The 12,325-nt window shown below is 39.9% G+C and overlaps 1 protein-coding gene across 1 annotated transcript in view; it reads right to left on the bottom strand.

Annotated features, from left to right (window-relative positions):
• The window catches only part of LOC126336078 (leukocyte elastase inhibitor-like), a 128,113-nt gene that overhangs the window by 58,277 nt on the left and 57,511 nt on the right, over positions 1–12,325 (bottom strand). Inside the window, exon 7 of the mRNA XM_049999558.1 lies at positions 6,656–6,841. Coding sequence (XP_049855515.1) covers positions 6,656–6,841 — 186 coding nt within the window. The remainder of the gene's footprint in view (positions 1–6,655; positions 6,842–12,325) is intronic.

Raw genomic sequence — 12,325 nt, forward strand, 5'->3', positions numbered from 1 at the left:
CCGGCTATGTCTTTCCAGGTGCTGGTTGCTTTTGGTGATTAAGGAAGTTTTCCATTGCGCCAGGGCAATTTCTCTAAACTATAGGTTTTTAAATAATACGAGAGCTATCCTGAAAGGTATCTCCGTTTTCGTGCACCAAGCAAAGGGCCTGAATACACAGTTTCGTCAGTGAACCTAGAAATTTTGTATCGAGAAAGCCACGCCGATACTCATTCACCTACAGTAGGAGTCCAAATGAGTTTATAATGGTGGCATAATTTTCCATTGTCTGTAGTCAGCAACGAAGTGGCACTTACAATTCCCGAAAGTGTCTGAAGCCTTCTGAAATACACAAAGCAAACTGAGAACGGCTATTCTAAACAGGGGACACGGCCTCTTGGTGTCGTGTTGTTCTTCTACGGTATCCTGACCACACACTTCACAGCAACCATAAGTTGAGACGGGACGTTTTTGAACAAACGTGCAACCTCACGGACTTTAAGTGCGAATGGTTTCTCTATTCCAACACAACTGAACGAACAGCTTATCTCTCAACAATGTGCCAGGATGGCGCAGTGATTAACGCGATTGCATAGTATGCAGGAGATCTTGGTTTCGAGTTCCGGTCGGCGCATATTTTCACTCGTCGCCGTTGGTTTGGCGTGAAGTCCCGATTCAGCTGACATCAATAATTCCCTTCCTTTTCCTTTCCTTTCTCTCCCCTACACCTTCAACTTACGTAATAAATAATTGTGTCGTGCGTTCAGCCAATGCGGAATAAATTATTTTTACAAGTCGGCCTCACTGGTCAAATAACAACTTGGCAGAGTGCTGTTTTTGCCACTAACGCAGTCCCTCGAAAACTGGAGGGTACCAGGCTGATCGAGAGATATTCACCTCTGCTTTCTCATGGGAAGCTCGGAGGCAAGACAGAATTTTTGAGACACTGGTTAGAGACATGGTTTTGTTCTCTCTAACCTTGAGCGTAATCATCTCTAAGCTGATAAGCTATAAATACCTTTCCTGTGATAACCAACTGTAAGGAAGAAAACAAAAAAATCACAGTGTTATGACTGCATTTTAAAAAATGTAAGCGTAAAGTAAAATAATGTATAAAGATAAAACGGTTCGTCCAAGAGTTTAAATGCCCTGCTTTCATTCTTATAAATGACTCTTTCCAAGCATTAATCCTGACTTGCGGGGTCTGCTGTTATTGTTAAACGGACGTGGCATGTCAATTTTAAAGGGTGGCCCCACCCCATCCCATAACCCCCCCACCCCCTCTCCCAAGGCAGAATGAGTGCACCCTAGCTGTCTGTGTCTAGTGTAGGCGATGGAATAGTGCGAACAGTTTCAAATGTCTGCGAGTCGTGTAACTGAGGCGGGACGCGGGGATCATCCCAGTATTCACCTTGTAGTATGTGGAAAACCGCCTAAGAACCACATCCAGGCTGGCCGACACACCGGCCCTCGTCATTAATCCGCCGGGCGGATTCGATCCGAGCCTACCCAAGAAGCAGTGCGTTACCACTCTTAGCTACCCTGGCAGGTCATAATTACAAGTGACTACGGGAAAGAAAACAAAACCACACATATTCACAGCAGCGCACAGTGAAATGTTTTAACAGTAAATGTGTACATGGATTATTAAAGAAGTATATGTTGGTAACGGTGTTTCCCTATTATGTCTGCCCAAATGTGTAGTAGAGTATCCTGTAAAAATTAATGTAAATCGGCCAAACATTTGTGGAGATTTTTGGTAAGAATGTTTCCTCTTTACATATTACACATATATTTATAAATTATATACATTGAAGATAAATAGCCTATGTCCGTCCGAATGTTCATTAGAGTATGATGGCAACTTGACCAAGAATTTTTCGAAACTTTTGGTAAAAAGATTAAACAACGATTTGTCTTCATGTAGCACTACAAATTAATCATATTAATGTGTAATTATTGCTTTCTTTTTTACGAATGTGTTAGCAAGGAGAAATTGTAATAAACTGAGGTCAAATTGGGACGAGATTTTTAATTCAGTTGTTAGATGAATCCCTTTATAATTATTAAAACATAAATTTTTTTATAAGAACCATCACCCGAGAATCATTTGCGAGGCCATTCCCTTCATATTGTTCAATCTGTCGCGTGACAGATTCACTTCCGTGTGTGGTTTTATGGGGAGTGACCTGTCTCTCGGTGGGAACAACCGCTGCCGACCAGTTTAGAGGCCAAAGGACTTGTTATGTCGGTTGGCGCTTCACAGTTTAACTAACAAATTATGAGCACGAATGTGCCATCTCACAAACAATGCGGCAGTTTAAGTAGAGCTAATGCAGCAAATATTCAGGCACTCCGACTTGTAGGTCAAATACCCGTTTACCGCCCATGTAAGTAGATATTCAGACCTCTGTTCTTCCTGGAGATGTTTCAATAGCAGCAACGAAAAAAAATTTTGTAAAAGAGTAAAAACTGCGCAGCACCGGTGAATATGCAGTCTGATGTTACCTGAATATTGCCCTAGCTAGCCTTGCATCAAATCATATCTTTGGAAATTTAGTGATCCCTTCGTATTTACTATAAATTCTGTTTGCATATATTCTCTTAAAATTGCTGAAAACTTTATGATTTTGACTGACCTTTCCCTTTTTCCTTGGAACATAACTGGAAGACTTCTTTTTTCCATTAAGTAGGGTTAGTTGACGTAGAACAAAATAACAAGGCAAATACATAAGATTTCAGACTTAAACAAATCTAATCCTTTTATTTAAAGCTCCGCTTACAGCACCTGGACTTGTGGACCGCCATCTACAAGATCCCCATTACCTATCACATGGTCTGATCTGGAATAATAATAATAAAAAAAGATGAAACAAAAATCATTACTCGCGACTGCCCCTTTTTTACTTCAAACAAACATAATTCGCCAGTTCAAGTGTTAGCTTCCTGTCTAGACAGCATCCCAGACTGCTTTATGTAGTACTTTGGTTGTTCCACAAGCCAGCATAGAAACAATGAAAGTGCTGTTCATGTTTTGACATTAATCTTACTCAGAACTGTTTCTCACTAAACTGTCACTTCAAAACTTCCTTAAGTCGTATACTACCGTCCCAAAGTTAATTATTATTATTCTTGACAGCTCATTTCTTAATGACGACGTTCGCATGATTTACATAATTCTCTTCTACTGAAACTGTATTAGTATTTATGAGAGTCGTCGGATACGTAACTCAGCCTACAGCTGGAAATCTTCTATACTAAATCCGAACCCCCGAGACAAACTCTCATCCACTCAGCCTGCATCACGCCCATATCAAAGCGATGAAACACAGATATGTTTTGTATACTTGAGAGGGGCCCCATGAAAAGCTAGTGATAGTAGGACAATGAAACTTTGTGGAGATATTTGTAGGGACATGCGGAAGAGAAATGATGAATAAACCATTGAAAGAACAACATTTTAATTTTCACATTGAAAGATTCAAAATTTGTTGGTCTTTGTGGTTACGCAGTTCGTAACGCTAGGCCAATGATTCGGTTTATTCCTGGGAGAGACCGACTGGCAATTGCGCCACAAATTGCAGAAGAAGTTACTGTTGCCATTGCTGAGAATCCTGGACGCAAAGTTCGGTCTTCAAGCAGTGGCAGAGCTGTGTCTTGATAACTGAAAGTTTCATGGAGCACCGTTCGAAAAGTGCTGCGAATCGTTGTGAAATGGTATCCGTACAAAGTCCACATGACTCACAAACCTTTGCCACGTGACACAGGCGTTCGAGTACACTTTGCTCTTACGTTTCTTGCAAGGGATGAAACCGACGACAAGCGGCCTAGGAACATTTTCTAGAGTGATTAATCGTACTTTACCTTTACTGGGGTAGCGAATACCAAAAACTGTCACTGTGTAAAGCGGCTTCACGGCACAGATTATGACTGGTCCATTTTTCTTTGAGGAACTCAGACTCCACGGACCAAAGACATGCAGAGTAAACGACACATGTTACTGTTATCTGCTTCGCCGACATTTGATACCTGCTCCACGGGAGAGAGATGCCTTGGACTCAGCTGTTTTGATACACTATGAACTCCACCTCACATTACTCGTGATATCACTAGGCTACTCCGCAACACATTTGGAGAAAACTCAATCATTGGCCGATAGTTCTAAACTGCGTAACCACCAAGATCACCAGATTTGAACCCTCTCATTTGGTAATTAAAATGTGGTTCTGATTATGGTTTATTCGTTTTTTTCTTTCGGGTGTCCTTAAAAATGATTCCACAAAATTTCCTTCGCCTATTATCATTAGCTTCAAGGAGGCTCTCTCAAGTAAAAAAAAAAGCACTCCATCTTCAGGCCACAAGTGGCCCATCGGGACCATCCGACCGCCGTATCATCCTCTGTTGAGGATGTGGATAGAAGGGGCCTGTGGTCAACACACCGCTCTCCCGCTCGTTGTGATGGTTTACTTTGACCGGAGCCGCTACTATTCGGTTGAGTAGCTCCTCAATTGGCATCACGAGGCTGAGTGCACTCCGAAAAATGGCAACAACGTTTAGCGGCTGGATGGTCACCCATCCAAGTGCCGACCACGCCCGATAGCGCTTAACTTCGATGATCTCACGAGAACCGGTGTATCCACTGCGGCAAGGCCGCGGTAACACTCTCTCAAGTAGGGAAAATTTAATTACAAACACCCAATATAATAACTAGGAAATATTATTAAGAGATATGATAATGTCAAACGGTGATTATGTAGGGAAGAAATACAACTGTGTTATTTTGCAATTTTTCAAAAGAATTTGTTTTAAACTGTTCAGGAGGTTACGTAGCCGATTGCCTTCGTTGTAGGTAGTAGCATCATCAAAGAGCGAAGTGTGTAGGCCGTAAGAACCATATCGAATTACAATTAGTGTCTTAAATGCTATTCAATCTGTAAGACAATTATCATCGTCTCAGTTGTTGAAAGGACGATGCAAAGAGATGAACTAATGTGTAACACCAACACTACATGTCATTCATATTTTTCTTCTGTTTATCAATAATGTTTTCCTGTACTTGGTGCCTGCGTTGCTACTATTGATGTTGATTTATTAATTTGTTCTGAATATGGCCAATTTCCATATTTGTATGTGATCTCTAAAATATTGTGTTATTTATTTGTCCTCATATAGGTGCGATAATTTGAATTCTAACTAGAGGACAGGAGAAGATTGATGGTAGTTCCTCTGCGTGAACGCAGGCGATGCGAAGAAATTGGAAAGTACCAGTTGGTCGATAGCCATCAAATTGTGTATGTGCCAACGTGAAAACGAGGCTAAAACATCTACCGTTCTATGTAATTCGAGCCTCAGATGTAAGCTTGTTCCACGTGTAACGATGTGGAACAGTTATATAGCCAAGTCTAAACAACGTAAATGAGGCTACGTCTGTGCAATACTTGCTGACGTCAACGCAGCCATAAGCACCGTTGCTTCAGACGAAGTGCTTTTTTAGCATTGTAAAACCATAAGGGCCAGTATTTATTGTGCCTTCATTTGCGAATATATGAGCCAAATGTACCTTATATTTGTAGCCAAACGGTTATATTACGATGATAGTACATGTGATAGGGTCCTGATCTGTTTCCTAAAGTATATGTTACGTCATAATTACAAAGCCCAGTCATATTTTGTTAACAAAGAATTTCAGAGATTAAAATTTACCTGAAAAACAATTTACTGACTGAGTGCAGCAAAAATGTTTCGTATTAGGCTATTGTTCAATACAGGAATGTAACATGAATAACATAAAAATTAAACATTAGTTTCAAAATTATTTATTCCGGCTGTCATTTAAAATAAAGGTTTAAATTTTGTTTATTGTTTGGTAAGTGTGATCAGCCTGTGTGCCCGTGTACTGATGGAAACCCCATGAAATGGAACTTAGTCGCCTGGTTAACTTCCACTATAAGTTTTGATGTTGCTTTTTTAAGATTCACCGTGAGTGTATGTGTAATCGCTAATATGACGGAGTGGTTTTCTCATTAACTAGTATCCCACAGTGAAGTGCAAATTCAACACTTTGTTGGTAAGGTGAATCCTTGAAATAGTTTTCTCATGAATCAGTTAGTGAAGAAATTACACACTTATTGAAATTTTGGGTTTAAATATTATAATTTTCTTGATTTCTAGATGCATGCTGGATTTGGACTGGAGAGTGTAATTTTAACCTGCTACAACTTGTGGGAAGACCTTTGTGTAACCCATCAGAAACGTTTCACAATCAACTTTTTTTACGTACTATTATGGTGTGTTTCGGAGACGAAAAAATAACTGAGTCCGATTTAGTAAATTAACTATTAGTAGCACGACAACTGACAAAATTTTGGAAAATATCTGCCCATGACATAGGGAATTGTGAGATGTTGTTATAAGATCTGTCATGTGGTAATGAATATCAACACAAAACATAATACTCTAAACGGGTTTAAAGCGTAAGTAACCTACAATAAACAGTTCGACTGTTTCCTGAAACATTTTAGTAGCTTATTTCTCGCTGTATAGTGACAGATACATTAAGATCCCGTGCTACTCAGTTTGTTGCGACGCATTTTTTTCAATATCCAGTATTGCGATACTTTTAATTAACCGTAAACACATAGAAAGCAGTTGACATACACCACTTGGCTGAACTTACCCTAGTTAGTGGATCGTTAAGCTCTTTTGAGTATTCCATTTTGAATTTGGGTAAATAGACATATACTTTTGTCCTATACATGTTGTTCACAGTGTCTTGGAGACTGAAGTCGGCAAGTTTCGCCTCAAGGCTTGCCAAACCGTTAACTTCTCGGGGTAGAAGAATCATCATGTTGAGCCGCTCTCCCTGTAGCAAGAAACAATGAAAGCAATATAAGTCACAATTTTTATTTTATTTTTTATATATATATTTTTAATAGATATTGAATCAATGTTATTATTAGCCTTCCTTATGTTATCGCAAATATTACTCAAATTACTAGCAACCAAGACAGTTACATAGTATTAACTTGCGATAAGACTCAAACGCTCATCAATCGAAATGTGTAGAGATCCAAACAAATACGCCGAAGGGAAAAACTCGTGAACACCAAGAAAGAGTTTTGCGGCATAAACGAAAGTTGGTAGGCGTGTTTCTACATTTGAAAGATGAACACTATTCTAATTTGGCGCCAGTCTTGTGCGACTGGCGCCAGTGACGCCACTATGAGCAGGCACATAAGGTTTCATTTAAATACACTCTCCAACGGTCGTGGATGTAAGTTATCTAAGAGATTGGGCGTGATGAGTTGATGTTCGTCAAGAATGGCTTTAAGACGACATAGAGCACATTATCAACATCTCACTGAGTTTAAACGGACTCGTGTAATAGGGCTACTAGAAGCTAGGGTTTTAGAACATATACTGTATTCGAACGTTATGAAGTACCTCGAAGAAAACGATTTATTGACATATAGTCAGCACGGATTCAGAAAATATCGTTCTTGTGTAACACAACTAGCTCTTTACACTCATCAATTAATAACTGCTATCGACAGGGGATGTCAAATTGATTCCATGTTTTTAGATTTCCAGAAGGGACACCGTTCCTCACAAGCGTCTTCTAAACAAACTGCGTGGCTACGGAGTATCGCCCCAGTTGTGCGACTACACTCGTGATTTCCTGTCAGAAAGGTCACAGTTCGAAGTAACAGACGGAAAGTCATCGAGTAAAAGAGAACTAATATCCCGCGTTCCCCAAGTAAGTGTTACAGGCCCTCTGTTGTTCCTGATCTATATTAACGACATAGGAGACAATCTGAGTAGCCGTCTTAGATTGTTTGCATATGATGCTGTCATTTACCGTCTTGTAAAGTCATCAGATGAGCAAAACGACTTGCAAAATGATTTAGATAAGATATCTGAATGGTGTGGAAAAGTGGCATTTGATCCCGAATAAAGAAAAGTGCGAAGTTATTCACATAAATACTAAAAGAAATCAGCTAAATTTCGATTACGCGATAAATCACGCAAATCTGAGGGCTGTAAATTCAACTAAATACTTAGGGATTACAATTACAAATAACCTAAATTGGAACGATGACATAGATAATATTGTAGGTAGAGCAAACGAAACACTGCGATTTATTGGCAAAACACTTCGAAGGTGCAACAGATCTACCAAAGAGACTGCTTACTCTACGCTTGTCCGCCCTATCCTGGAGTACTGCTGTACGGTGTGGGATCCGCATCAGGTGAGACTGACGGTTGACATAAAAAAAGTACAAAGAAGGGCAGCTCGTTTCGTATTATCGCGAAATAGGGGAGATAGTGTCACAGACATGATACGTGAAATGGAGTAGCAATCATTAAAACAAAGGCGTCTTTCGTTGCGACGGGATCTACTCATGAAATTTCAATCACCAGTTTTCTCCTCCTATGGCGAAAGCATTCTGTTGGCACCCACCTACGTAGGAAGAAATGATCATCACGATAAAATAAGAGGAATCAGGGCTCGCACGGAAAAATTTAAGTGCTCGTTTTTCCCGCGTGCCGTTCGAGAGTGGAACGGTAGAGAGACAGCATGATGGTAATTCATTGGACCCTCTGCCAGGCACTTTATTGTGAATAGCAGAGTAATCACGTAGATGTAGATGTTCCTTCTGCGATAATGGAGAAAAACTTGACAGGAATGTAGCGACTGTACATGATTGCTGGCAACAGTAGTCATGAGAATGTACGGTCGCAAGAATCCGGGGCTGCGGACGGCCACATGGCACTAACGAGAGGGAACACCATCGTGTTCGGTATATGACTCTGGCCATCAAACTTCATCAATTTGAGCAACAGTTGGCATCACAGTAACAGAACGAACCGTTACAAATCGGTTTCTACAAGGACAGCTTTCCCTCGTACGTGCATTCTACTGATCCCAAACCACCGCCATTTGCGACTTCAAACGGTCTCAAGCGAGAGGTCATTGGAGAGCAATGTACAGGTCTGCTGTGTTTTGTGATGAAAGCTAGTTCTACGTCGGTCCAATGATGACCGTGTGTTGTTTACAAGGAGGCCAGATGAGAGCTTGCAACCGGCGTATCTGCATGCTAGACACAATGGACCTACGGTTGGAGTTATGGTCTGGAGTGCGATTTCGTATGACAGCATGAGCACTCTCGTGTTTATCCCACGAATCCTGATTGCAAATCTATACTTCAGTCTGGTTATTCGATCTGTTGTGCTACCATTCATGAACAGAACTCCATTGGGTGTTTTTCAACAGATTAACGCTCGCCCACATACCGCTGTTCTAACCCAACATGCTCTACGGAGTGCGGACATGTTCCCTTGGCCCTCTCGACCACCAGATCTGTACCCAATCGAGTGCAAAAGGGACGTCATCAGATGACAACTACAACGTCAGCCACAACCAGCTTTAACCGTTCCTGTATTGAGCGACCAAGTCCGACAGTCATGGAACTCCATTCCACAAACTGACATCCGACACCTATACAACACAATACATGCACGTTGATTTTCTTGTATTCTACATTCTCGCGGTTAGACCATTTATTAATGTGCCATAATTTAATTTTTTGCAATGGATTACCTCGTGCTAACAATAGGCTGCAATCTTGTAATGTTATTCAGTTTAATATGCTACCTAGACAAATGTACTCCAGAAATTTCATTTCTCTACATTAATTATTTTTTAGTTTTGCGATTTCTTTCCTTAAGTTTAGTACTATGAACACAGAAAAGTAGAAACCAAAAATTTTAAAACGCTAAAATTATTTTAATCAGCCAGATTGCTAGAAATATATACCGTTATAATCAGAATTAGTATTGCTACACGAACAACACTCACGAAACATTCGATTCTCTCACCCTAAATTACTTTGGCCAGTCTCCTAACGCAAGTGTCTGAGCCAAGTCCTTAAAAGCAGCAAGTACTAGAATATAGAATAACATGTGTCATGAAGCCATCTATTTTCGGTTTTAAAAATAAACAACTAGCTTATCTATTGAAACAGTGGCAAATTTATCTTTACTTCGCACTGAGACTATGCACAGCGCAACCTGGAGTCGGATTAAATACTATTACGAAAATCGTCATTGCTGCCTCCTCCATATTTGTTTATGCACTCTCTTCCTTGTTACTCCATGTTTGATTCTGCAATATAGTTCTTATAATATTACATATGAAAATATAAAATCATTACCAGTGCGTATACTTATCTATTGCTCTTAAGTGCTAAGTAAATTTACTTCTGCAATGTAAAATGGAAATTGTCTAGTCTGACAGAAGTCAGACCCATTCTATTGATGACAAACAGCCGACAACTAAATCTTTCCATAAAAAATCTAAAGAAATCAGCGATGGAAGTCAGTAACATTGTAAACTTTGGTATAAATGTGCCTGAACACTTGTAAACAAAAAACCACGCTCATATTCATTAAGTGTTCCTCGGAAGTACTTTGCAGCAGGAAATACATTATCAGGTAGGTGAGTTTCGAGGTTCAACCATAGGATTGCTTCTGTAATGTAATGCTTCTTTCATCTGTGGCAAATTTTCATGGCTGAAAAATTCCTCCTTGTTCAGCTGTTCGAAGACCACGTCAAACTGTAGCTCCCCCGATAGTTTGATGGGACGAATTAGAGCAAAAATAGGAAGAAATCCCATGGCCTACCGTCTCCCACATGATCAAGGCTAGTAAAACAATTTCATCTTCGTAGCGACTAACTACATGAAACAACTGCCATAGTGGTGCATCAAGTCTGCTGCAAAACAAGTGAATGAAATTGTTGGACACGTGATATGTAACTAATTTCAAATTTCCGAATAGATGACTCAATGAAAGCTTTTTATAGAACGGAAAATCAGAATATCTGAGCGAGTTAGGTCAATGTGAATTTCGCGGGGTGGACGCATTAGGAAACCTATTGCTAGTGTTATCAGTTATAAGCCCGCAGGACTTTTCGATTTGAATAACACAACGGTCCCAGAAAAGACTGTAATTATGTAATAGGCGTATTTAAACTGTTTTAGCATGTAATTATCTGAACTGTTTCTTATTTAAATTGTTTTGTTAATTAAATTGCATTGTGTATTATTGAGAAAGAGCGGGAAACCGCGCATAGATACATTTTGAGAAAGAGCGGGAAACAGCGCGCAGTAATACATCTGTAATGGTAGCAGGGATTGTCTGCACCAAAAACCATTGTTGGCGGCGAGACCGCACTTTTGTAGCATTGAGCGTTGGAAGCGAGCAGTTGCGAGTAAGATGTGAGACGAGGCAGTCGTAGCTAGCGAAACATGAGAGGAGGTCGCTGTAAGCGAGGTATGAATTAACACTTTGAAAGAAGCGGTGTGCTCGCCAGCCACTCGCTATATGTAGCGCAATGCTAGTTTTTAAGAATTTTTGTAAAGAACTATGCCCCTTGTAATTGTTTGTCAAGATCGTTCTCAGAATATAGTTATGTAATTTTGATGGAAAATTAGGTATGTAGCGCAACGCTACTTTTTAAGAATTTTTGTAAAGAACTATACCCCTTGTAATTGTTTGTCAAGATCGTTCTCAGAATATAGTTAACTTCTACCAGATTAAATGCATTAAGAATTTTCTATCCCAAAATCATTCACGTAAATGCTTTACGGAATTTATTGTTATCTTAAAAGAAAAGTCTAAACTGAGCTTCAGCTTTTATCAAATCTAAATTAACTTCAACTTAAAGAATTCCAGTCACAAAGTATTATGAAACTCCACCAGCAGCTTATAATTATGTTAAAGAGAAGTAAGTATATTCATTCCACAGTTTGCTGTAGCAGTCAGATGGCGATCCAGTATAAATAATTAAAGGTAAGAATCAGTCTTAATAATTTCAGGTAACGACTGAGGGCCACGGCGACAACACATTTTATGTTTCGTCGTAATAATCAGCAGGTAGTCTTGACAGAGCAGCAGTTAAAAGATTTTAAGAGACGCAGCGTTCAGTCAGCAAGCAAACGTTCATCCAATATTAGACGGGAAGGTTTCAAGACGACTGACGGTAGTATCACACACAAGACAGAATTACGTACATCTGCACCTAAAAAATTCAAGCTATCTTATGCTTTATGGGATGGTTGCTTGGGATAATACACTACTGGCCATTAAAATTGCTACACCACGAGGATGACGTGCTACAGGCGCGAAATTTAACAGACAGGAAGAAGATGCTGTGATATTGAAATGATTAGATTTTTCAGAGCATTCGCACAAGGTTGGCGCCAGTGGCGACACCTACAACGTGCTGACATGAGGAAAGTTTCCAACCGATTTCTCATACACGAACAGCAGTTGACCGCCGTTG

Source organism: Schistocerca gregaria, chromosome 2, assembly GCF_023897955.1.
Source record: "Schistocerca gregaria isolate iqSchGreg1 chromosome 2, iqSchGreg1.2, whole genome shotgun sequence".
In the NCBI taxonomy this organism is placed as follows: domain Eukaryota; kingdom Metazoa; phylum Arthropoda; class Insecta; order Orthoptera; family Acrididae; genus Schistocerca; species Schistocerca gregaria.